The following is a 27414-nucleotide window of genomic DNA, read 5'->3' as shown; positions in this document are numbered from 1 at the left end:
TTCTTCTCTTCCAAATCACTTCAGTCCTCCATGGCTGGAAGCATCCTTTAGTTGGTTCCTAGACAACAAAAAACAAAAAAACCCCAAGAAACACAAAAACAAAAACCCCTGTTCTTCCTGTTCACATTTCTTTTCTGTCTCATTTGGGTGGTGCCTTTTGAACTGGGATTATGGTGTCTCCGTGGTTGACTGTCTCTACGGTGCTGACATCCTTTCGGTTTAGCCTGCAGATCTACTCTGTGGGGAAGCGAGAGGTAAGTACCTGTAGCTGTGTGCTTGGGAAGGGAGCAGAGTGGAGAGTGAAGGGTGGGGATAGCACATCAGTCATTCCCCTGAAGTAGTGTTCCCCACATAGGGATCAAGGGATAAGACCATGGCTTGGCAAGGATTATCTAGGAGGTTCCTCAATCTGGCACTTCAGTAGAATTTCTGGGAAGTTTAAAAAAAATTATGATGCCCTGACCTAGGGACCCAAGCATCAGTCGTTATTTTAAGAGCTTCCTAGATGACATTAATATGCAGCCAAAGTTGAGAACCACTAACATAGAGGAAGAATCCAGTGTACCACCATCATTTCAATAACCTGAGCTCACCTGACAGGATCCCCTCCTGGCCAACTGCTATTAGAGAGGCAGCTTTGTCTAAGAGAGAGAAAAAAGTATGCTTGGTTCTCTGGGCATGGATTGCCAACTCCCTTAAAATTCGCATTCCTTTTATGTCCCATGGCCTTTAAAATAAAGTGCAAAATATGGTCTGCATCATGCCTCCTGGTGTGCTTTGAGTGTAACCTTAGAGTCACCCCCCTCCTTGCCTTGTGAATAATTATTCTCCAGCAAGTTCTCCTGGGGTTCGCTTCTGTCCGCATTGATTGCCCGAACAGCCCTATCCTTTCTCCTTTTGTGCTGTAGCTCCTACTCTGGCTTGCTCCACCTGCAGTGCTTCTGATGCCCTCCCTTCACTTCCAAATCCGACCCGTCCTTCCAAACCACTCTCAATGCTGCTCTTGCATGAAGGCATCTCAGCATCACTCTGCAGCCAAAGTCACTCTCTCCCTTTGGAAATACCATTCCATTCTCCCTCAGCTCTCTTTTCTTCTTCTTCCTTTTTGTTTTTGAATTTTTTTTTTTTTTTTTTGGCCACGCTATGCAGCATGTGGGATCTTAGTTCCTTGACCAGGGATCAAACCCATGCCCCCTGCAGTGGAAACGTGGAGTCTTAACCACTGGACTGCCAGGGAAGTCCCTATTATTATTTTTAAAGCACTCCACACTTTGTTGTGTTTTACTCTTTGTGTATATATGTTTTCTGCCCTTCCAGATTTTGAAGTCCTTGATTATGGGATTTGTGTCTTGTATATTCTTATATCCCACACGGTACTCAGCACACAGCCTTGTAGGTAGCAGGCATGCAACACTTATTTGTTGGATAGAGTGTAAGAGAGAAACCAGGGGATTGTCACAAACTATCATGAAAAGCCACTCTAAAGTCTTCCCTGGCTAAATAGATACTAAATGAGCTTTTGGCAGGACAGTGTGACAAAGATGCCAGTATTATGAAGGCTTACTGTTACAAATACTTGCGTTTCCCCCTGCCTTGTCACTGAGCATATATGTTTCCTTCCTATACTTCCTGTGTTTTAAGAACTCTCTGCGTTGTAAGCTTAGTGGGAAGCAAGGCCTGTCTCCCGCTGAGGAAGCTGTAAGCCCAGATTCTTGCTCTCTCCACCTCCCAGCCTGGTAGTGTAGACACCTCGCTTCTGCTGAAACAACAAAACGTTGCAGGGGCAGTGGAGACCTCACTGTACTGGTGGCCGCAGGGGTGTCAGAATCTAATCTCTAGGCAGTAGGGTGGCTTCTTCTAAGGTCCAGTGTGGGTAGGGGGTGGTCACCTGATCAGATGTTTCTCTGATGTGGTTCTGGCTGCCCATTTTTTGCCTGTTTTATGAGCCTGGTTTCCCAAATGACCTGGCAACCCTGTGACCCATTCAGTGAGCTACTCAGGATCCTCAGCCAGAGCTTGTTCTTACTTTCAACAGAGAACCCTGACTGATAAGAGTTAATTTAAACTTTGAAAGCCAAATGATGCTTTTCAGTAGGTGTTAGTGATTGTTGCCAACCATAAACCTCTTTCTTCTTATGAATCATTAACATAGGGAAGGTAATTTTACTTTCAGCAAAAGACCTGGTACTTTTGAAAGTTTGTATCTGTTCATTCTGGATGGATACATTCTGAAATTATGCTGTCTTGATAATATTTTAGTGACTCTTTTTTTTTTTCTTTTACACCTTTGTGCCACTAGGCAGTTCAAGCAAGATGATATCTCTGTCCATCAAACGGCCCCTTGTGACCATGTCCTTTCTGCTTTCATCACCGTTGATGCTCTTAACTGTGGCAACTCCATCCTGGTGTCAGAGGAGTGAAACGACATCTCCAAAGGCTAGTAACAGGGCACCATTTCCTTGGAATAAAATGCGACTTCCTGAGCACATCACCCCAGTTCATTACGATCTCGTGATTCATGCCAACCTCACCACTCTGACTTTCGGGGGAACCACGGAAATAGAAATCACAGCCAGCAAGCCCACCAGTACCATCGTCCTGCATAGTCACCACCTGCAAATATCTAAGGCCGCCCTGAGGAAGGGAGCTGGTGAGAGGCAGTCTTTAGAGCCGCTGAGAGTCCTGGAATACCCGCCTCAGGAGCAAATCGCACTCCTGGCTCCTGAGCCCCTGGTGGTTGGGCTCCCATACACCATTGTCATTGACTATGCTGGCAATCTTTCTGAGAGTTTCCATGGATTTTATAAAAGCACCTACAGAACCAAGGAAGGGGAAGTGAGGTATTTTTTGTCTCTCTCTCTTTCTTTTTAAAAGGTTCAAGTGCTACCCACACTAAATTTATTACTTCAGGTGGATTGTCTTTTAAAATTCCCTTGATTGTTGAATTCTTTCTTTGGTTTTGTTTTGCATCTCTTTGTAGATTTAAAAATGGCTCATAGTTTTTTCCCTGTTTTTTGGGATCTCCTTTTTCATTCTGTTCTAACCAGTTTTCTTTCCTCCAGCTCTATCAGAGGGAATACCTATTTGTTTATTTAATTAGATTTCTGGCATATAATAAATATTTTAAATTCTCTTGGCCTATGTACTAGTTTCCAAGGGTTGCTTTAACAAAGTGCATAAACTGGGTGGCATAAAGCAATAGAAGTTTTTTCTCTCACAGTTCTGGAGGCCGGAAGTCCAAAATCAAGGCGTCAGGAAGCCTACGCTCTCTCTGAGTCTCTGAGTCCCTCCTTGCCTCTTCCTAGCTTGTGGTGCCATCAGTCTTTGACATTCCTTGGCTTTGCAGCGACATCAGTCCAGTCTCTGCCTGCCTGTCACATGGCCATTCTCCAAATTTCCCTCTTCTTATAAGGACACCAGTTCTGTTGGATTAGGGCCCAACCTGATGGCCTCATCTGAACTTGATTACATCTGTAAAGACCCTATTTCTATATAAAGTTACACAGATATTAGGTAATAAGACTTCAATGTATCTTTTTGGGGGGACACAATTCAACCCATATAGCCAATTAGAGGAAATATTAATATTTTTGTCTCAGTGAAAACTTTTTCAGGGATCCTCTCCTGCCTTGCTTTAGTTCTGTTTTTAATAAAATATGTTGGGAGATTTTATGCTCAATTTTAAAATCAAATTTCATTTGTTAGTAGATTATACTAACTTACTTTCGGATTTCATATTATTTTTTTGAGGTAAAAGAAGTCAGATACTACCAAAAAGAATTTTTTAAAAAGTAAAATGTACCCTCATTATAGCCTCTAGAGATAACTACTGCTTCTATTTTAGGGGAATATCCTTTAGACTTTTTTCTGGATATGCATACACATTATTTTATGTAAATGGAGCCATGTTATATTTTCTGTTTCACGAGGGAGTTTTTTAATATTTTGAGGAGATGTATTTTACACAGATGACTATCCCTATACATCATTTTAACGACTTTATTAAAATGTATGTTTGTGTGTTGATTTATTTAACTAATCCCCGATGGGTGGAAATTAGGTTGTTTCCAACTTTTGGGCATCAGCAATAATTTGACAAGCATCTTCGTAAATCATTTCTTCAGAATAAATGCCTAGAAGTAAAATTGCTAAGTCAAAGGGTCAATAAACTTTTGATATCCCTTGCCATATTCCTCACTAATACTGTGTATTGGCAATCCTTTTAGAGCCAAAACGCCAACGGATTTTTCCCTTTAATTTATTACATCGATCATTAAGGAAGCTGTGCAGCTTTGGATGTGTTTATTGACTATTTGTAGGTTCTTCTTTTGTGAGTTGCTGATTTATGACCTCTGCCTGCTATTCCACTTGGTTGCTGGGTATAATTCTTACATATTTTTAAGAGCTCATTATCTGTTCAGGTTATTAACCTTTTGTCAAATACCTTTCAATCAATTTTCCTTGTTTTTTTTTGCTTGTCTTTTAGTTTATGATAGCTTTTGTCATATAAAAATTTTTTTAATAGTGAGATTCATCAAGATTATGATAACTTTAGGAATTAAAAAATGATCACACACCTAACTGACAGTCCCTGGTGCTTCATGGTGTATTTTTATTTCCCTTGTCGTAATTTTAGGATACTTGCATCAACACAGTTTGAACCGACTGCAGCCAGAATGGCCTTTCCCTGCTTTGACGAACCTGCTTTCAAAGCGAGTTTTTCAATCAAGATCAGAAGGGAACCAAGACACCTCGCCATCTCCAACATGCCACTTGTGAGTCTAAACTCCTGTGTATCTACTCACAAGAAAAGTCCATTGATTCACTGTGATTTGTATTACCTCACTGACAGTTAACATTCAGGTTGCCTGTTTTGTTTGTTTTATTGTCTACAGATAGCTAACTTTTCTATTTCATTTCCAGCCTATGCTTTTGGTTCAAGTAACAATTTATTTATAGTCAAAGAAAAAAATTGTCCCTAAAAACATGCAAAATTTAGGTAAGAGTGACATTCCAGGTGCAGTGTTGATGGGAGGGAAACTTTATAGAGAATTCAGGTCAGGTTAACTGAGAGTGCCCTTCACAAAGCACTTTCACTTTTATTTTCTCATATGCTCTTTTAAAAGGATTTTAAAGGGAATGCTTTGTTGAATAAGGCCATGTTTCTATGATATAGTTATTTTCTATAATTCCTATATACTATATTACTAATATTAGCTATGCAATTTGTAACTATGGCACAAAGTTGATCAGATGGAAAAAGAAAAAAAAGTAATCTTTTAAGAATATTATGGTAGTAAAGGTAAGTCATGATAGCTAGCTCAGTTCCCAGTTCCAAAGCAGATGTGGACAGTTTTCCCTCTGATTCTTATTTCTTTATTTTATTTTATTTTTTTTTCTTTTCCATTATGGTTTATTACAGGATATTGAATATAGCTCCCTGTGCTATACAATAGGACCTTGCTGTTTAAATATTCTATATATAATAGTTTGCATCTGCTAGTCCAAAACACCTCTGACTTTTAAAAGTGGTGAGGAGAAGATGACCTCGCCAAATGAATAAAATTACTTAGTAAGTGCCGTTATCCTATGATTCTGGTAGCACTGGGAAAGCTTAAGCTGAGCTGTCATTCTACCCCCGATGCATACCAACTGCAGAAGCACACACACCCTTTGTTCAGAGAAGCTCACTGTGGATGAGACTCAGGGTGGAATAGGCTTTGCCCAGAGTCCAGAAGGGTATCACGCCTCATCCCTATGCTGACTGGGGGGGCATTAGCTTTGCATGAAGGGACTCACAGAGCCACAAGCCAACCTCTAGTACAGTATTTCTCAACCTTTAGAACTCTATATTGCTCGCTGAATCCCTTAAGGATCCCTTAAAAGGGATTCTGACATTCCCTCCTAGAAGGCTGTATAAAAAGCAGACTTTCGTGAATCCTTACCAGGCAAGAACTTTTGTCTCTCTCCCCACCGCATTTGTATATAGAAAGATAAGAAACAGTTATGCCATTTTCCTAATATAAATTTGAGATAGAGAAAATCCTTTTTCAAATTATAGTTCCCTCCCCAAATATGGTATTGCTCCCTGGGATGGGAGTGAGTTCTCTAATTAGAGAATTACAGCTTAAGGAGAAAAAAGGAACAGGGGTGGTTTGGAAATGAGGGACAGACTGACCCACTAAACAAGATTGGTGGAGATTTTGTAGGCTTGCAGGGGGAAGGCAAGAGCCCCAAGGCTCCACAAAGACGCTGGAGTCTAAATCCATGGACGTCCGGGACCCACTTGTTGAGGATCAGAAAATCTAATGTAATCTTGCTCCTGAACAAGAAAGCTCTTCCCTTGGCAGAAATCTAACAGGGTGGCCTGAACTCAAGATGCAGACTTGGGGTTGAGGGGAAGGACAGTGGGGTCTCAAAGGATCTTCTTGGAGGCTAGAAAAGCAGATACACCTTTGGAACACCGAAGTGTTTGGGGCAGGAGTTAATCACATCTAAATTTCTATTCTTGGCATTGTGCTAATACTTAAAACAATGTCAAGAATAGAAATTATTGTTAGGGGTAGGTTGAAGGCATTTTAAAAACAAAGGTAATTTCGGGTCCTTCAAGAGTAAACCTAGGTTGGCTATCAGAGTTAGGGTTTGAATGACCAAAGGGTGACCAGCAGGCACCATAGCTTGTGGCTGGTGGGTACTAAAAAGAAGGATGAGGTGGGGCTTCCCTGGTGGCACAGTGGTTAAGAATCCGCCTGCCAGTGCAGGGGACACGGGTTCGAGCCCTGGTCCGGGAAGATCCCACATGCTGCGGAGCAACTAAGCCCGTGTGCCACAACTACTGAGCCTGCGCTCTAGAGCCCGTGAGCCACAACTACTGAAGCCCGCGTGCCACAGCTACTGAAACCCGCACGCCTAGAGCCTGTGCTACGCAACAAGAGAAGCCACCGCAATGAGAAGCCCGCACACCGCAATAAAGAGTAGCCCCTGCTCGGCGCAACTAGAGAAAGCCCATGCGCGGTAACAAAGACCCAACGCAGCCAAAAATAAATAAATAAATTAAAAAAAAAAAAAAAAAGAAGAAGGATAAGGGGGCAGAGAAACAGAGGTAGAAATAAGATTACAGGAAAAATGCATGTGTTAACATGGAATTTCTCATATTAGTTCTGGCTGGTCTTCTCTCCAGGGTCCTGCCCAGTGCTTTCTGTTGGCTGAGGCATTATACTTTCTTCTCTGGAAGCCGACATCTTAGACTGTACCTTTATCACCCCAACCCTACTCTGCAAGGCTGCTCCCTGATTGCATTGAAAAACTGATTCCAATGAAGCAAATCAGAGTTTGGAGGAGGCTTTGCAGGGTCAGGCCCAGGCATGGGTTACTTTCAACTGTTTAGGAAAGTAGAAGCTCTTTTTAGGTTGTCCTCGGTGACCCCTATCAGACACTGCATTTCCAGATCATTCTCATACCTTGTATTTAAGTGAGCTACATCTTGGCAAAGCCAGAAATCTCAGTTTTGCTCTGTCTCACCCATGTTATCAATCCTCATGTGCCAAATATGAGTTAGTTTGTGATCATCTGGATTATTTAAAAGAAATTAAGTGATGATGGTTGTATAACTGTGAATATAATAAAAACCACTCAATTGTATACTTTAAAATGGTGAACTTTATGGTGTATGAATTATATCTCAATTAAAAAAGAAATGGAGTAGAATGGTTTGGCCTTGATGTCTAAATTATAATCAGATATCAGAAAGAGATATTTTAAAATAATTATACAAATGTCATGTCGTATACTTTCAGTATGTCTGAGAGTTAGGAAACTTCTCTTTATAAAATGTTTTCAATGTCTTGGGTAATTGTATTTGATGATTTCAGTTATTCTGATTTTAGGTTAAATCTGTGACTGTTGCTGAAGGACTCGTAGAAGACCATTTTGATGTGACTGTGAAGATGAGCACCTACCTGGTGGCCTTCATTGTTTCAGATTTTAAGTCTGTCAGCAAGATGACCAAAAGTGGCGTCAAGGTGAACCTGCGATTGTCACATAGGGTGACCAGCTTGTCCTAGCCTGCCTGAGACTGTCCTGGTTTTAAAACTGGAAGTCCTGCATCCTAGGAATCCCCTCAGTCTTGGGCAAACCAGTTGGTTGGTCATCCCGTTGTCTCAGATACTCATATTTACAGCGGGGTTCTAATAGCAAAAACATATGGTGAGGCCTGGCCTGGCCTGGGTCATGGTCCTGGCTCCACCACTAACTGACTTTCTGCTCCCTTTTGCCCTGCTCCCCTTGGAAGTTAGCTTATACTTCTTTAAAATGTGTAAGTTGGACTAGATCCTGCAATGGTTTCTTAGGTTGCTCCTGTGCATAACATCATGCAGTTTGGAAGTGAATGTCACTGACTACCTGAGCGGGGGTTTCTAACCATGGGAAGGAAGTAAGATAGAGCAGTCTGCTTGGATTATTAAATGGCTCTGGGGAAAGCATTTGGGCCAGGGAATACTGGAGTACTAGAGAAAAAGATCTTGTTTCAAGGAGCACTTGCCACTTGGGGGTACCATTGTGTAGTGAACAACCTACTCAATTGTATGCTGTGGCTCTGAATGCAAATAAGATTTTTGGAGAGGAGGGATGGGTCACTTTATTTGAAGTTACCTTATTTATTTAAATAGGGGTACATTTCCTATCAGGTTTCCCACCTTGGACAGGATTGGGACTTTGTCTCCTATCCCCTGAGTTCTTTAATGCCATGAAAACCCAAGCTCAAGTCCATCTGTACTAGGCCAGTGTCCTCAGGGCAAAAGCTGGCTGCAGTGCTCTGCTGACTTCTCAGGGTTCTACTGTCCCTTCATTTTTGGCAACTAAGTCGGCTTTACTTTTTCACTCTCTCCTGTAAACATTTAAAAAGACATGTTTGTATTTGTTATCCAGCGTTTGTTGTAGTTTTCAGAAGGGGGGTTGATCAGGAACAGTCAGCATTAATATAAGAAATAGAACTTCCAACTGTCTTCCTTAATATTGGCAACCATATCCCACAATATGAAGCTGTTAATGTCAGTCTTCTAGAGAAGCCACTGTGGCATTTGGATAACTTTCGTATACCTTTCTCTTCAGGTTTCCGTATATGCTGTTCCAGACAAGATAAATCAGGCAGATTATGCACTGGATGCCGCGGTGACTCTTCTAGAATTTTATGAGGATTATTTCAGCATTCCATATCCCTTATCCAAACAAGGTATAGATTTGGCACAGATGTTACAAAGTGTGGCATTTACTGACCCCAGCAGTAGATTATATCCTCCTAATTGGCATCTCCCTCCTCAGCTCTGCAGGCCCTCAAGTAATTAAAACCTGGCAGGTTCCTGAGGCACATGGCATGGAGATAATTTTGCCTTCTGACTTTAAATTTTAATTTTTTAAAAATAAATTTATTTATTTATTTATTTTTGGCTGCGTTGGGTCTTCGTTGCTATGCGCAGGCTTTCTTTAGTTGCAGTGAACGGGGGCTACTCCTCGTTATGGTGCACAGGCTTCTTATTGCGGTGGCTTCTCTTGTTGCAGAGCACAGGCTCTAGGTGTGCGGGCTTCAGTAGTTGTGGCACGCAGGCTTCAGTAGCTGTGGCTCGCAGGCTCTAGAGCGCAGGCTCAGTAGTCGTGGTGCACGGGCTTAGCTGCTCCACGGCATGTGGGATCTTCCCAGACCAGGGCTTGAACCCGTGTCCCCTGCATTGGCAGGTGGATTCTTAACCACTGCACCACCAGGGAAGTCCTTGCCTTCTGACTTTAAAGACAAGCACAATTATATTATTGGGCAGATAGCAAAGGACAGAGGCTGCATTTTTTTCATGATTGGCACACATTTGGTAGGAACATAGAGTACTCAATGAATTTTTCGAATGAATTCATTGATAGAGCATAAGAAAATCTGCATTTTCTTTCTTACTTGAGCCCTTAAAACTACTGTGTGTTTGAGTTTTTAGGTGTATGGGAGTCTTGGGCATCCAAGGTCGAGTGGATTATTGAGACAATTGTTAAAATTGTCTAGTCCCCAAGCACCTTGTCAGAGAATTAGAAATGGAGTCAGGAGGTCTGAAACCCAAGCCTGACTTTGTCTTGCAGTAGCAAAGTAACTCTGTATGAGTCATTGAGTCCTTTTTCTTTATTGTGAAAGGTTCTTCAGTCTAGAATAATCCATGATTCTTCGTGAGCCACGTAGTTTTTCTTTGATCCCTACACACATCCACTCTGAAAGATAGTGTGTTTGGACAACATGTAGCTTGAGATTGGTAAGACGTTTTTGTTTCCTTCCCAAGATCTTGCTGCTATTCCTGACTTTCAGTCTGGTGCTATGGAAAACTGGGGACTGACAACATACAGGGAATCTTCTCTACTGTTTGATGCTGAAAAGTCTTCTGCATCAAGTAAGCTTGGCATCACGATGACTGTGTCCCATGAACTCGCCCACCAGGTATATAAGCTCAATCACACTTTCAAAAAAATGTTAACTATATCTATATTGCTTTTCTGGGACATAGGCTATTCATACTGTTGTATGAATTCTACCAGTTCATTTTTACTATGTCTTTTTCCCTGGAAGAAAAAATTCATTCTTTAAAGCATTAGGTACCATGTTTTATAATACACATTGCAAAGTTTTTCTTTTTACTTTGAAAGAAATATTAGCTATATAAATATGTTAACATTCATATACTGACCTTACACATATAAAATGTATTTCCTTCTGAATGTCTGACGTTTATGGCCACGTAGATAATCTAGCTTCCATAGAAATCTGTGAATAACCTGAGTAATGTTTTCCTTTCAGTGGTTTGGGAACCTCGTCACTATGGAATGGTGGAATGATCTTTGGCTAAATGAGGGATTTGCCAAGTTTATGGAGTTCGTGTCTGTCAGTGTGACTCATCCAGAACTGAAAGTTGTAAGTTGTATTTACTTACTTCTTTTTTTACATTTTAGATCAATCTGTTGTGTTGTTTAATGTTGCTGGAAAATACTTACTGATGTTGGATTATGGAATTCATAGAAAGATTGATATCTTCCCTGGGAGTTTAAATATGAATCAGGTTTCCAAAATGCTAGTGAACTTTAAAGATATATTGCAAAGATTTATTTCCAAACTCAATTGCTTATTTCTAAATCTATGATTGTTATGAAGTTAGTATTAAATTTTGTCCTCCCTTAATATCAAAGAAATAGAAATAATGACAACCTGTCTGTTCCATATCACTTCCCCAGCCGTCAGGTTGCTCACTGAAGAAGTATTAGGTACAGATTGCTGCTATTTCAATAGGGTCCTACTTGCCAAATGAAATAAGTTATGTTTAAGGTAATTGTACATTTGATTGTATAAGAACCTAGACTCATGGGTCACAAACTTAATGCTTTGGAACCTCTATGTGTTGATTTTAAAAATCATGTGTTTAACTTGTGAAAATCAAATGCAGTAAAATTAAAAAGAAACTTTATGTAAAAACAATCCTTTATCATATTATAATTTTCATTTGTACATATTCATATCCCATTTTCATCTTCCAATACACATAACTTATATGTAGTTATAATTATAATGTACATATAATTATTACACTACAGTGGATCATAAATATTTTCCTGTTTCCACATAGCCTTTAATAATAAAAATGATTACGTATGGATATTATTCTTTTGGGTAATATGCCCTAATCAGGTTATAGTTGGGATTTGTTTTTCATTTCTTTTTCTTTCACTACATGGTTTTAAAGCTAAATTTCTTTGCTTTAAAATAGTATGGATGATGATTGGAGATACTTAAATCACTATACATTTTAGTTTCTCATTTTGGCACTGTTGGACTGTAGGCATAATGTTTTTCTTTTTAATAGGAAATTTTCTTTATGCTAAGGTGATAAGTATTTAAACAAAAATTTCAGTGTTGATCTAAGATCACTGTTTCTTGGCTCTTCTTTAGAAGATAGTGATTCTATTTAATTTTGTAAATTCTATAAATATGGAATAGGTTAGATTAGAAATTTAGAGTGTAAACCTATTATCCCAGGTCAGACCATCCTCATTTCGTATTTTTTTCAAGTAAATGTAAATCATTGGTGATGTTGTCTTTTTTCTGTCTCCATAGGAAGATTATTTCTTTGATAAGTGTTTCAGTGCTATGGAGGTAGATGCGTTAAACTCCTCACACCCTGTGTCCACACCTGTGGAGAATCCTGCTCAGATTCGGGAGATATTTGATGAAGTTTCTTATGAAAAGGTAAAAATATATTATAAGGGTACAGTTTGGACCCTACATTTACAAATGTGGGGTGGAGAGGTTATAGACAGGGTTTGGGGGTGACTTTCCCTTCATAAGGACTAGCCCAGACTGAATTCCTTCTCTTCTCACCCACACTGCCCAGAATTAACTCTTTTAGGCCTAACTTGAAGTTTGGCTTGAAATCCTAAAGATTATATTGTGGTCAGTTCGTTTACTGTCTTAAGTTGAATATTCATGGCCTACAGAAGCTTTTTATTTATCCTTCAATAAATAGGTCTTGATCGAGCATCAACTTTGTACCAGGCAAAAGCCCCTGCCCTTGTATAGCTTTTGGTGCCTTCAGAAACAGTTGTCCTGTACCGTGTGTTTAATAAAAGAATTGGAAATTGTTGCCAACATATAATAATTGGGAGATTTTATATAAAAATCCAGATTTCTGGCTTCTATTGGAGGGAAAAAGGATTCTGGTCGTACCAGGCCTGTATTTCCCTTAGCAACATAGACTGGAGCTAAGTCATGGCTCCTTTATGAGATCAGAGTTCTGCTTTTCCACTTTCCCTTCCATTCCCAACAGTTTCTGTTACCCTCACCAAGGCAGAGAATGTGTCATTTATCATTATGCTTGGCTGTTTTATGTGTAGCAAATGGAAAAGTATTTCTTGTTTGCATGTTTCCATCAATAGTGCAGAGGAGATAAAAGCAGACATAAAACAGACCTATAAACACACACACAGATCAATGGAACAGAATAGAGCCCAGAAATCAACCCATGCATATATGGTTAATTTATGACAAAGGACCTGAGAATATACAATGGGGAATGGAGAGTCTCTTAAAAAAATGGTCATTTAGTTCTCCCAACACCACATGCAAAAGAATGAAACCGTACCATTGTCTTACACCACTCATGAAAACTAACTTGAAATGAATTAAAGACTTAAATGTTAAGACTGGAAACCATAATACTCATAAAAACTGAGAGAAAAAGCTTCTTGACATGGGTCTTAGCAGTGATTTTTTTGGTATATGACACCAAAAGTATGAGAGCATAAGCAAAGAAAGCAAAAACCAAGTGGGACTACATCAAATTAAAAGCTGTCTGCACAAAAAAACAACAAAATGAAAAGGCAACCTACTGAATGGGAGAAAGTACTTGCAAACCATATGTCTGACAAGGGGTAATATCCAAAATATATAAAGAACTCATACAACTCAATGACTAAAGAAAACAATCTGATTTTAAAAGGAGCAGAAGAACTGAATAGAAACTTTTCCAAAGACAAACAGATGGCCAATAGGTACATGATAAGGTGCTCAACATCACTAATCATTGGGGAAATGCAAATCAAAACACAACGAGACATCACCTCACGCTGGTCAGAATGGCTCATCTCATAAAGACAAATAGCAAGTGTTGGCAAGGATGTGGAGAAAAGGGAACCTTCGTGCACTGTGGTGGGAATGTAAATTGGTCCAGCCACTGTGGAGAACATTATGGAAAACAAGATATTAAAAAATAAAGCTATCATGTCCAGCAATTCTACTTTTGGGTATTTATTCAAAGAAAACAAAAAACACTAGCTTAAAGAGTTATGTGCACTCCCACGTTCCAGGCAGCGTTATTTACAATAGCCAAGATAATTGTTTCCATAAGTGACCATTCCACAGTGCAATATTCAGCCATAAAAAAGGAAATCTTGGCACTTGGGACAACATGGATGGATCTTGAGGGCATTATGCTAAGTGAAATAAGTCACAAAGACAAATTCTGTATGATCTCACTTATATGTTAAATGTAAAAACAAACACACAAAAAATGAGCTCATAGATTGGTGGTTGCCAGGGGTGAGGGGTGGCGGTAGGTGAAATGGGTGAAGGAGGTCAAAAGGTACAAACTTCCAGGTTATAAAATACATCATAGGGATATAAGGTACAGCATGGTGACTATAGTTAATAACATTGTATTGCGTATTCAGAAGTTGCTAAAAGTAGATCTTAAAAGTCCTCGTCACAAGAAAAAAATTTGTAACTGTGTAATGATGGATGTTAACAAGGTGTATTGTGGTGATCATTTTGCAATATATACAAGTATTGATTCATGTTGTACACCTGAAACTAATGTTATATGTCAATTATACCTCAAAAAAAACACCAGTCCTGTTGGCAGGAATATGCACACCATGTAGACATTCAGGGACCTGGGCTTTGCCTATCTAGTGACTCCATGATCCCCTAGAACCAGAGAGAGACTACCTCTGCCTAGGGGGGGACCTAAGAAATTTTCCCAGAAAAGAAGATTTTGAGTCATGTCTTAAAGATGAATTGGGCTGTGCAGTGGAGGCTAACACAACATTGTAAAGCAACCATACCCCAATAAAAATTAATTAAAAAAAAAAAGATGAATTGGGGCTTTTCAGGAAGTAAAGGACATAGAAAGGGCTTTCTCGGAAGAGGGAATCATTATTTCTTAGGAAAAGAAGACTTGAAAGAGGGTGGTGTGTTGAGAGAGAGGGAAGGAGGAAGGAAGGAAGAGTCCTTGGTGGTTAGTCGTATGCAAAGTTCAGGGGGAAACAAAGAACGTAAAAGAACATTTTTCTTATCCTTGAACTACTTCCCTCATTTGTCACCTGTCTGACCACGGAGGCATTTGAGTTTGTGACCCATGATCTACAAGAATGGGAGTGGAGGGGAGAAGAGCTCTTATCACAGGAATGCAGAGTATTTAGGAATTCTCTTGCTCCCTTTCTCATTGTTACTCTTGACCTGCCAGTTGTCTTTGCTCAAGCCTGCCTGGGCTCCAAGATTCCTCACCTGTTACTCACCTTTGCTTCTACCCCTCCCCACTCCTGCCCCAGAGCGGCAGTAGGAGAGACACGTGGTGGTTCAAGTCTAGTTTTAGTCTGTATGTTGTCCACTCACCTGTGAATAATGGAAGCTCGCAGATGATGGGGAGGCTTGGTTAGTGATAGAAAACGGTTCCAGGGGACTAAAAGCATGAACAGTCATGTTGATCCCCTGCCTCGACAGGTCCAGGTTTAACCCACGTTCTCTAATTGTTCCAGGAATTGCTAGACACTAAAAAGATTACTGTATCTGCATTTTAAAGAGTGACTCCAAAATAGTGTGAAGGTATATTAGATGGAGGCAAACTACAGCTAACAGTTATTTACGTTGTCTTTTCAGGGAGCCTGTATTCTGAATATGCTAAGGGATTATCTTGGTGCCGATGCATTTAAAAGTGGTATTGTAAAGTATCTGCAGAAGTATAGCTATAAAAACACAAAAAACGAGGACCTTTGGAATAGTATGGCAAGTGTGAGTATGTTTTGTGTATCTCTGTGTTTGGGATTGACAGGCTTATTATCTTTTTTTTTTTTTTTTAAATTTCTTTCTTTCTTTCTTTATTTTTGGCTGCTTTGGGTCTTCGTTGCTGCACACGGGCCTTCTCCAGTTGCGGCGAGCAGGGGCCACTGTTCGTTGCGGTGAGCGGGCTTCTCACTGCTGTGGCTTCTCTTGTTGCGGAGCACGGGCTGTAGGGCACACGGGCTTCAGTAGTTGTGGCACATGGGCCCAGTAGTTGTGGCTCAAGGGCTCTAGAGCGCAGGCTCAGCAGTTGTGGCTCACGGGCTTAGTTGCTCCGCGGCATGTGGGATCCTCCCGGACCAGGGCTCGAACCCGTGTTCCCTGCATTGGCAGGTGGATTCTTAACCACTGCGCCACCAGGGAAGCCCAGACCTGTTATCTTGTTTTGTTTTTGTTCTGCACCACATTAACCCCTCTGAGAAGAATCATGAGTGTTTTTTACAGAACTGAGTGATGTGTTTATTTTTTTTTTTTAGATTTGCCCTACAGGTGGCACACAACGAATGGATGGATTTTGTTCTAGAGGTGAACATTCATCTTCATCTTCGGTAAGTTTTTACATCTGTACGTGTTCCCCCGAAGCACATTCTTTTACTCCGTTTTCTTTGAAGGATAGCTCTTTGCTGAACTTTCCGAGGTCCTTGACTATATCAGTCTCTCTAGAGATAAGGCTGCGTTTAAACTATACCAGACTGACAGCCTTCCACAATTTTTCTTAAATCTATCTATGCAAGGGAGTTGTCCAGCCTTCTTTGGTAACGCATCTCACTGATACTAATTTCTTCAGCTTCACTCTCTGTAAAGCAGTGGATTTATGACATGTTTCTGTGGTAGATCAGGACTGTATCCGTCCGGCCATGTCGATCGTTTCCATAGCTCTTCATTTGTGAAAAAACATATGATGGCAGTGAGCATTCTTGAGCACTTACTATGTGTCAGGCACGTTTGAAGCACTTATGTGTATTATCTGCTTTACTCTGCACAATAAGCCTATGAGCGAGTACTGTTATCCCTATTTTTACAGATGGGAATATGAAATCCAAAGGCATATGATTAGTAAATTGTGGAGTGGGGATTTGAATTTAGATCTAACTCATGTCTTTAACTGCTAAACTATAAAGAATTCATAACACCTGAATCACAAAACAGTCTGAGTCTCTGTCTATCTGGCCTTGTGGAGTATTTTCACAGGTAGCTGAGGGTGAGTCTGGAGACTCAACAGGATTTTATCCACCAGATTTTTATTTTCTTGGCTTTTTTGCTTTTAGAAACAGCTTTATTCAGTAGTTACTAGATGTGTCCTGTAGTACATTTTATCCTTTTATTAGCTCTTAAATATTTTTTGAAAACTTTTAGCATCAAAGAATAGATCCTTGTTTGAGTTCACGGCTATCTGTTAAGTGTGAGTCATGTCGGTGTTATCGCTTGGGAAGTACAGGCTCTTGATGGAACATGTTTTCCCCACCTTGCTTGTCTGAGAGCCAGCATCGTTATGTAGGTGTTGAACACGTGGCCACTTTCTGTCCCTTCTCCCCCTGCATTCATTCACACTCCTGCTTTGTGCCTGGTGCCAAGCCTAAGGTCTGCCCAGGAGAACCAGGCGTGGTACCTGTTCTCAAGACATCTATGTGTACAGGAAGAGAATGAAAAGTAAACAGTTAGTGCTTTAATGGGCATGCAGTGGCTGGAGACGGGGGGAAGGGAGCAGGGGAAGGGACGCGGAAGAGCTTCACTGGTTGCAACCCTATGAGCACAAGCTTGGGTTCTTTCTTTTCCTAGAGTTGGGTCCAAGTGGGTCACGCATCTGCCTTTTTCTTATACACCAGCACTGGCGACAGGAAGGCCTTGATGTGAAAACCATGATGAACACCTGGACGCTTCAGAAGGGCTTTCCCCTGATAACCATCACAGTGAGAGGGAGGAACGTACACGTGAAGCAAGAGCACTACGTGAAAGGCCCGGACGACGCCCCAGAAACTGGGTAACGTTCACAGAGAGAAACTCATTTTGTTGCCTAGGCACATCTGTCTTGTAGGATGAACCCTTATTTTTGAAATAGTGCCCTTATCTTTGTTGCTAAAATATTTTAATCAAATCTATATATCCTATGAATCTGACTTATACACCACCGTCTATTCAAAAGGATGAAGCTGATATATAATTATTTTAACATTCTCATGGTTTGTAGTTAGATATGATGGCAATTTCCAGTTACTGGCTTGAAATGAACTCCAGTATAAGCATTTGCCACTTAATTACAGTAGTGCCTGGCATTTGGGTTGGAGCTAAGGACATAAACATTTAGGTGATTTCTGGGAAATACAAGAGACTCCATTCTCTTCTTTGCAAGTCTGAGTTAGATCCCAGAACCTGTTTGTCAGCTTAACACTACAGAGGACATCACTGGAAATGAGACACTGCAACTTGACTGACCCTGGATGGACACTATATAAAAAATTTTTTATTTTGAAATAATTTCAGATCTGTGGAGAAAATATAAGGAGAGAGCAAAGAATTCCATATATTCTTTGCCCAGATATGTGTTAACTCTTTACCACATTTGTTTTCTCTCTCTCCATATAACCTAAAATATCAAACAGTTCCAAAAAATATGATCTTTATTTCTTTCTATATATATATGGCATATATATATTTTTTAACTGTTTGAGGGTAAGTTGGAGACATGATTTCCTCTTTACCCTGACATGCTTCAGTGTAGTATTTCCTAAAAAACAAGAGAATTCATTTATATAACCACAGTACCTTTATCAAAATTATGAAGTGAACTTCATAAATACTATTATCAAATGTATCAACCTTATTCAACTTTCCTCAGTGGTCCTAATAATATCTTTATAGCAAAAGAAAGAAACCTGGTTCAGGATTTTATATAGGATCACATTGTATTACTGTTCACATCTCTTTAATTCTTTTTTTCTGAAACAGTTCCTCAGTCTGTCTTTCTTGACCTTGATATTTTTGAAGAGAACAGGCTAGCTATTTTAGAGAATGTCCTTTAATTTGGGTTTTCTGCTGTTTCTTCACGATCAGATTCAGCTTATGCATCCTTGGCAGGAATTCCACAGAACTGATGCTGTGTTCCGAGTATATGATTTAGAAGGCACATGCTGTCAATTTCTGCCATTACTAGTGGTCACATTTTTAAAGTTAGGCACCCTGAGATCCCTTTAGGCAATCACTGCGAAGGCTGTCAGGGCTCACTTGAGCCTAAATTCCTAGCTCTATTCAAGGAGTCCAAGAAGAATGAATAGTGCCCAAGCTGGCCACTCCTACAAAGGTGGAAAATGGGCTGGGGATGTTTTGAGCTCTTGACTGTAGCAGTTTTGGGTACCATCCTTCTTTAAATGAGCCAGTGCCCGGAGCATGGTAGGTGATTTAAGAACTGCTTGTTGCAGTGAATCAGCAAATGAACAAATCCATCCTCCTTTCTTGTAGGTACCTGTGGCATGTCCCATTGACATTCATTACCAGCAACTCAGACTCAGTCCAGCGATTTTTGCTGAAGACAAGAACAGGTAATTTGTTGTGGAACTAACTAGCTTTCTTCATGAAGGAACTGTGGAAATGTGTAGGATTTAGATAATAAGTTTCTTTGCTATTTATCTTGGTTAAAAAAAAGGATCAGGTCTGCCTTTATCTGAAGCAGATCTGTGACTCCATTTCTAGTGAAGAATATAGGTTTGAAAATACTGTCTGGTTGCAAAAGGAGAAGGACAGTATCTTGCCAGATAGGGATTAAAACAGTTGAGTTATGTAATGCTGAGGAGAAGAGATACTTGGGAAAATTTCCCCTTACTTTAACATTGCTGGATTATATCATACATATGGCCTGAAACATGGCATTCTTCTCATAGGTCTATAAATCTCACAAAATGAGTGTCTAAAACTAGTATTGGCTTTTGTCTATTGGGATGCTGTTTTCTGGTTTCTAAAAGGAATGTGTTCAATATGAAACTCATTTCAGTATTAAAATTGTTCAGTATTAAGCTCGCCTTTAATTTCCTTGTCCAGTCTCTGATCAGAAAAGTTTTCTCCAGTCAAGAGGGAAAATGCAGCTATGATTTATTTTATTTGCTCTAGATGTGCTCATCCTCCCAGAAGAGGTGGAATGGATCAAATTTAATGTTGGAATGAATGGCTATTACATCGTGCATTATGAGGATGATGGATGGGATTCTTTGACTGGCCTTTTAAAAGGAACACACACGGCAATCAGCAGTAGTGATCGGGCCAGTCTCATTAACAATGCATTTCAGCTTGTCAGGTAATACAAGCTCCTCACAGTCTTGGTTTGTTTCTGCAAGCTGCTGTTATCATTCAGATCCTTGATTTCTAAAGATGAAAGTGATTGCTAATAAGAAGTTGAAAGGTGTTTTCTCCTAAGTTCTTCTAACAATTCAAGGTTGCTTTTAGTTTTAGGATTAACCTCTTATCTGCGTCCACTGAGTAAGGTAAAGTAAGGAATCTGTATTTTAATCTTTATCATTAACGACTCGGGTCAGACTGAGGCAAAAGTGTAGAAAACCAGGAGACCGACATCCTGGAGAAGCCCCTTGCCTGGTCCCTAAAGCCTAGTCCTGCAGCTTTTTCTGGCCCTGCTGTAACAGATCAGGTTTCTCCCCGCTGGGTCTCTGACAATCCTGAAGCCTTCGTAGAAGACCAAGTGGCCCAGGCCCAAGTTGTCGGCATTACATCTCTCAGACTAAAGGAGAGAGATCCACACGCCCCACTCCCACCCCACCCAAACTGGATAGCTGAACTGCATAGCATCTTTATGGCTCATAAAATGTGGCCCAACCAGATGACCTTTGAGTGGGTGAGGGTAGTGTTCACTCTTTTTTTTTTTTTTTTTTTGCCCCATAACATTGGCTTTTCAGGAAATGGTCCCCAAGCCTACAACTCAACCTTCTTCAATATTTAGGTAGAACTGAAGTCTAAGGGGAATCACCCAAGTGGGAGGGAATACTGTAATTCTCAGCCCCACGTGTGTCTCTGCTCTAAATGTCGTGGACTTCCTTTCCTGGGCCTCTTGAGGTGACAGAAAGCAGTGGGGAATAAAGATAGGGGTTGCTTATCTAGCCGTTTCTGCCCTGCCTAAATATTCCCTTCCATAGCGCATTACTGCTGACGTCATAGGGGATTTTGTGTTTATTTACGTGAGCGTGCACCCTACCACTAAGATGTTTAACACCAACCCTCTATAATGAAGAATTGATATCTATATTCAGTTTCTTTTTGCAATGGGGACGAGGATGTGTTGACTCCAGGGACTCATACTTGTGACTGAGTGGCAGTCTAGGTGAGGCTTCCTAAAGGATCTTTGATCAGATTTTCCATTTTTCTCTGCAAGTTCAGCACAGTCCGACGTTTCACAGAGGGACAGATGCTGACCTGTTCCCATTGCATCTTAACCACAACTCATAGAGCTAGTTAACCCTAGCTCTGTTATTTGAGAAAGTTCCTTCACAGTGTAAACATGCCTCATGTTGTGATATATGTGACAGGAAAGATGTTAGTATAAAGGTCATTATTTATAAGGGAGCATTTATATCCAATTGAATATTTTGCTGGAAGGTTGTTCAAGTAACTTTTGAAACAAATAGTTGATTTCCTGGATTTTCTTTTAAACTGCTAACCCTGGTGTCTCTTGACCAGCATTGGAAAGCTATCCATTGAAAAAGCCTTGGATTTAAGCTTGTACTTGAAACATGAAACTGAAATCATGCCAGTGTTCCAAGGTTTGAGTGAACTGATACCTATGTATAAGTTAATGGAGAAAAGAGATGTGAATGAAGTGGAAACTCAGTTCAAGGTAAAAGCCTGAAATAAGTTGAATAGTTTTTAGATAACTGGTTTGCTTTGGTGTAGGTGTGGAAAAGAGTTCTTATCATGGTGTATATTATATATATAATATATGTATCTTATATATATCTTGATATATTTTAAAGAAAATCACAATTACCTCAGTATTTAGGTTGACCAATGAAGACTTTGGTTTTATTTTGGCACTAAAGATAGGCATGGCACTGTTAGCTTCTGTTCTTAAGTTTCACAGATTTGTCATTCCCTCATTTGGCTAATTGTTTATGTCACTTTACTTCTGTATTGTGATGGTTGCTATTAAGATTTTCTGGGACTCAGGTACTTAAGCGAGAGGCACAAAATTGCTACTTTTGGCAAAATGTGATGACATCTTGTATAATTTGCTCTCAAAATTTAGTCATATCAACTGTCTCTTTTAGTTTGCTTTGAAAGTGGCAGTTCATCCTGATTTTAAGTAGTTAAGGATATATTTATAAAAGATTGTTACACAAATCCTGAAATCATTCATCATTTCTTGCTTTTGACTCCTTTTATAATTAAATATAAACAACTGCATGGTTTTGGAAATATGAATTGGACTAAGCTTTAAAAAATAATCCCCATCCCCTGAGGGTGTATTGGATTATATAAACCACGAGATGACTGGGGACAGGACTGGTGACACATGTGCCTTTCCCACAGGCCTTTCTCATCGGGCTGCTGAGGGACCTCATTGATAAGCAGACTTGGACGGATGAGGGCGCCATCTCTGAGCGAATGTTGCGGAGTCAGCTGCTCCTACTGGCCTGTGTGCGCAAGTACCAGCCCTGTGTGCAGAAGGCAGAAGGCTATTTCAGACGGTGGCAGGAAGCCAATGGGAATTTGAGGTCTGTTTTTATCGAACAACCAGTTTGTTCAGATAAGGGGTATCTTTTATTTTTTCCACCATCCTTGCTAAATGCTGGGAGAAAAAACAAGTATAGACAAGTCTCCCCTGCTGTCCTTTTTGGGAAAATAATTTTTTTTTTTTTTAGACTTATCTATGCATTGCTCAACTTTCTGTTTTAAGTTCCTGACAGGAGGCCGGGGGTTTGGTTAACGGGGAGGCGGGCGGCAGGGATTAAGTCCTTTTAGACTTGGGGTTTAAATCCTATCCAGGAAATACTAAGCCAACAACATACGTGCTTCTATTTATAGAGGTGCTTACAAACGGGTGGTCCTATTGGATTCCTGACTTTTGTTCATGGACTACATTTTAAGTCTAGTTTGAATTTCCTTCTTTTGACTTGAAAAGTGACCACCTATTGAGTCACCCAGCATCCTTAAAGTATGTTAGAAATGTAGGTATTTATAGAAGTGGCATTTCACAATGTATTTTTGAGAAGGCTACTTAAAACCTAATTTCAGTTACTTTCTCTTGCTTCTTTCCTAAAGTGTTACTGAAGGAAAGAGGTTATTTTTGTTTATATTTCCAGGCATGCTTCTCTGATTGTGGGTTCAGTTTATCGTTTCATAATCTGTCTCTCTCGTGCATGCAAACGCACTGCCTTCATCTCAGCCTCACCCCGGGTGTGTTCTTTTCCACAGCCTGCCCAGCGATGTGACCTTGGCAGTGTTTGCTGTAGGGGCCCAGAACCCAGAAGGATGGGATTTTCTTTATAGTAAATATCAATCGTCATTGTCCAGTACTGAGAAAAACCAAATTGAATTTGCTCTCTGTATTACCCACAATAAAGAAAAGCTTCAGTGGTAAGTAATTCATTCATGTTCATGTAGCCAAGAGGAATTAAATTAGATCAGATCCTTCTGGCATCTGTTTTTGTCCTCTTGGCCAGGAGCTGCGTTTCCTGCTGGGAGCATTTATGCAAGAGGGCACGCATCTAATGTGTACGGTAAATAATTAGGGAGCAGCGGGTGTCAGAAAAAATATTTAAAGGAGTATGTATTTGTGTATCTTTAAAATAACACATTTAGAAATATACACCGGATATACCTATCTTAGCTACTTTTGTGAGCAAATGAGAGAATATATGAGAATTGGTGTTGCAAACACTATATAAATGTTAGTTTTTATTATTATGTAGCCATAGGGAGTTTCTCAGGGCTCTGGTAACCTACTTATCTTTTGTGTCTTTATTATTGGCAGATCGGCTTTTTTCTTTCCCAAATTATTTTATTAAAGTTGTTTGGAACTTTTTCAGGGCCTCTTTGTTGCTAACACTTCTTGTCTTAATCATTCTAGGCTACTAGAACAAAGTTTTAAGGGAGATACAATAAAAACTCAAGAGTTTCCAGATATTCTTAGAGCTATCGGCAGAAACCCAGTGGGATATCCATTGGCCTGGCAGTTTCTGAGGGAAAATTGGAATAAACTTGTACAAAAGTAAGTAGTGCCAAAAATTGTGTTGTGACTGGCAAAAATTCCTAAATCTGGCTGTGTTTTAGCTATGTTTGTAAAATAACAGTGATTATCTAAAGGGATTCTTTTGACTGAAGAAAGGAAGTAGAGGTACTTAAAATATCCTTAGAAAATATGAAACTCTAATTCAGTGCTAACTAATGGATCTAGATGGTCAAGTTTTTCATTCCATCTGGAATAATCTCTTCCCGCACCCCGTGACCTACCAGAAGCCGCCTGCACGGTTCAGGCAAGTCTTCTGTTTAGTACTTCCGCTTGTTGCATCTGCCCTAACTCTTGTAGCACCTCCTACTTCTGTCATTTTCTTTTGGGTACTTAATCTTTTATTCAGAGGCTGGTGTGTTGATTTTTTACAACTAGATCTTAGCCCATTGGAGCAAAGGATCACGTCTTATCTTTTTCACGCCTAACCATTTTTTAGTTAATTGCTATCACATATATGAGGCACTTAAAAATACATGTCGAATGAACAAATACTTCACAATACATTTTGACAATTTCTATTTCTAGGTTTGAACTTGGCTCAAATTCCATAGCCTACATGGTAACGGGAACAACAAATCAATTCTCGACAAGAGCACGGCTTGAAGAGGTAAAAAAAAAATAAAAAGCTTTCTTTTTGAACTTCAGTGACAATTATCTAATAAATTATCTAGTAAATATGAGGTAGGCAAAGTACTTTAAGGGCCTGATGAGTTAGAAATGGATTTTGTCACTTGGTAAACGTTCTTTTTGGATGTGTGTTTTGTTCAGTGTGGTGTTTTTGACATGAGCAAAAATCAGTTATAAATAAACCATTGAAAACTGTGCCTCTTCCCAAACATGTTTGGAAGTCTTAGCTCTGCCATTAAAAATTTTAGGGCTTAAAAATTACTTTAGACGTTTAATCCCTGTTTAGGATGTTAAAAGTGATTATTGGAGGTTTAAGTGACTGAAGTGATCCTCTAGTTATTTTGAAAGAGGCAGGTCTGGAAGCTAGGTTCTCCACTATTCGAGCTCATGGCTTCCTATTACTTACTTATGAACCATCTACTTTCAGAAAGAATTCTAGGCAACTTATAAGGTCCATATATAAAATAACGCTAAAATAAAGAACAAAACCTGCATAATGTTCAGAAAGAGGAAATTGTATGAGGGATTTGTGCTGAGGATAATATTATTGCAGTTGTACCCTAAGTTTATCATAGCTTCCTAGCAGCCAAAGAAAGATGAGAAAAAAGTATGAGTTATTGTCAGGTAAGAGAGAACCATGGAACATACAAGTTTTCCACAAAAGCAGACTTTTCTCTCAGTCTTAAACTTTTGAGGAGTATGATGTATGGGTCATTTTGTTGCGGTGGCTTTTCTATAATAATATTCTCTATAGTAAAGCTGTAGAACAAATTTTACATGGTTTTAAAAATGGCACAATTAGATAAAAGCTGAGAGCCTAATATTAACTTTTTTAGGAGTGGTTCCATTGTGTAGTCTGGTTACACCATGATCTAGCTCGATGGAGAGTGCTTTGAAAATGGGAAAGAAATGTCACAACCCTTTTCTCCAATTTTTCAGTAGCCTCACCCAGGCTTGTAAAGTTAACTTGCACATAATAATTCAAGCTTGAATTCTAGTGAGGTCTACTGCAGAGATATTCTGTGTGATGACAGCAGAGCCAGCCATGGGCTGGGACCAGATAGACCAGGTCTGTAGCAACAAAACAGTTCATTCATTATCTTGTTCATTCATTTATTTTCTCATGAATTCATTCAAGACATATTACATTCTTACTCTACAGCAGGTGTGGTTTTAGGTTCCAGGGTTACAATGATGAACAGGATAGACAAAGCCCCTGCCCTCACAGAGCTTAAATTTTACTGGGGGAATCAGACAATTACAGACAGAGCAACTCATGTCAGGTAGTTACCTGCTCTGAAGATGAATAAGGCAAGGGAAGGAGAGCGAGTGACTGGGTAAGGGGATGGTGCTGTGTTCTGTGGGATGACTCGCGGACCTTTGAGGAGATGTTGAAGGAAATGCCGATATCTAGGTGGAGAGTGCTGTGTGCAGAGGAAACATCAGGTGCAAAAACCCTGCGGCAGGACATGTAAATGAAAGAGCCCAAGATGTTGTCCGAACGCAGAGTGTCCTACTGACATTTACAATGCAGAAGTCATCCTGAGCCCTTCCTTCCCCTCACATCGAGCTCATCCCAAGTCCTGTTGGCTCTGCTTCCGGCATCTACACCCCATCTGTGCACTTCTCTGCTCTTACCCCGGCCAAGCCTTTCTCACCTCTTGTGTGACCTATGGTGACAGCCTCCTAACTGGCCTCCCTCCTGCCACTTTGCCAATACCAAACCATCTTCCACCTTTAAAACGGAAAACCAACCCACGACTGACCCTTTCTTGAAACCCTGCCTGTCACTCTTGAAATCTCAAACCTCTCCTTCCCATGTGAATGAGATGGTCATTACCTGGCTCCTGTCTGCCTCTCCAGCCCTTTCTCACATGCTCCTGTGTTCACTCTCTCACGCACTCCAGCCCCTCAGCCTTCTCCTGCTCCTGGGTCACCAGGTGTTTCTCCTGCGCGAAGCCTCTGCACTTTCTTCTTCTTCTGCCTGGCTTGCTCTTTCCCCAACTTTAGACTGGAAAGGTTCATTTTATTCTTTAGAGGCCCCAGCTCAAATGTCACCTTCCCAGACCACTCTGTCGAAAGCAGGCCACCCCCTCCCCAGTTGCTATCATAGCCCTGGTTTATTTTCTCCACAGCAGTATAGAGTCAGCATAGTTCATTGCTTGTCTCCCCAGGCAGACTGTAAGCTTCATGAGGGTAGGGTGCTTGCCTGATTCATTGCCTCATCCTCGGTGTCTCACACAGTAATTAAGCCAGAGAAGTGAATAAGTACCAGAGTAAATATTCATGAAGAAATGGATGAGGGTGAGTCCCTGGTACCTGCTGGGCTTTAGGTTCTGCACTTCACCCACATAACGACATCCTCACCAACGCTCTGCAGTGTCACAAATGAGGGATCCTAGTCCCAGAGAAGTTAATCATTTACTCACCAACTAGTAGCATAAATCTGGTTTTCTACCCATATGCACAGAAAATATTCTCAAGGAGGCAGGTTTGAATCAAATACGTACTCAGTTGAGATGCTGAATTTCCCAAGGCAGATGAAGATTGGAGTGATAAATTTGGGTCAGGAAAAGTAGAAGGGCAGGCAGGGGTTAACAGCTGGCTTTGTTAGAGCTCTTGCAGGCTTGTTTTTCAGTACTATCATGGTAGGCTCCTTCAGGATTAATTAATTTGACCAATTAGTAAAAATATTGATGTGGTTTGACTGAAGAGTGCCCAGAGTGATTTTTTAAAAATATTTTATTGAAGTATAGTTGATTTACAATGTTGTGTTAATTTCTGCTCTATAGCAAAGTGACTCAGCCATACACATATTCTTTTTCATATTGTTTTCCATTATGGTTTATCACAGGATATTGCCCAGAGTTACTTCTTAAACTGCCTGTTAATTAATCTTGAGTTCTGAGAGACAAAACAGTAGATTGAGCTACAG

General features: G+C 40.2%; 1 protein-coding gene across 5 annotated transcripts in view; it reads left to right on the top strand.

The window, feature by feature from the left end:
• Positions 1 to 27414, top strand: part of ERAP1 (endoplasmic reticulum aminopeptidase 1) — an 86421-nt gene that overhangs the window by 56938 nt on the left and 2069 nt on the right. For 3 of the 5 annotated variants that reach the window (XM_059916803.1, XM_059916807.1, XM_059916805.1), the window contains 17 exons: positions 2300 to 2840; positions 4637 to 4775; positions 7887 to 8021; positions 9109 to 9229; positions 10308 to 10462; positions 10820 to 10933; positions 12128 to 12259; positions 15446 to 15577; positions 16102 to 16173; positions 17452 to 17606; positions 19082 to 19161; positions 19727 to 19910; positions 21302 to 21458; positions 22151 to 22335; positions 23036 to 23197; positions 23691 to 23831; positions 24378 to 24459. In XM_059916803.1, coding sequence (XP_059772786.1) covers positions 2314 to 2840; positions 4637 to 4775; positions 7887 to 8021; positions 9109 to 9229; positions 10308 to 10462; positions 10820 to 10933; positions 12128 to 12259; positions 15446 to 15577; positions 16102 to 16173; positions 17452 to 17606; positions 19082 to 19161; positions 19727 to 19910; positions 21302 to 21458; positions 22151 to 22335; positions 23036 to 23197; positions 23691 to 23831; positions 24378 to 24459 — 2673 coding nt within the window. In that variant the 5' untranslated portion in view covers positions 2300 to 2313. Of the gene's footprint in view, positions 1 to 223; positions 255 to 2299; positions 2841 to 4636; positions 4776 to 7886; positions 8022 to 9108; positions 9230 to 10307; positions 10463 to 10819; positions 10934 to 12127; positions 12260 to 15445; positions 15578 to 16101; positions 16174 to 17451; positions 17607 to 19081; positions 19162 to 19726; positions 19911 to 21301; positions 21459 to 22150; positions 22336 to 23035; positions 23198 to 23690; positions 23832 to 24377; positions 24460 to 27414 lie in introns of all 5 variants that reach the window. The other 2 variants (XM_059916806.1, XM_059916804.1) reach the window with 1 other exon arrangement.

Source organism: Balaenoptera ricei, chromosome 3 (genome assembly GCF_028023285.1).
Source record: "Balaenoptera ricei isolate mBalRic1 chromosome 3, mBalRic1.hap2, whole genome shotgun sequence".
Lineage (NCBI taxonomy): Eukaryota > Metazoa > Chordata > Mammalia > Artiodactyla > Balaenopteridae > Balaenoptera > Balaenoptera ricei.
Note: the sequence above shows the minus strand (reverse complement) of the source record. Positions and strands in the feature narration are given on the sequence as shown.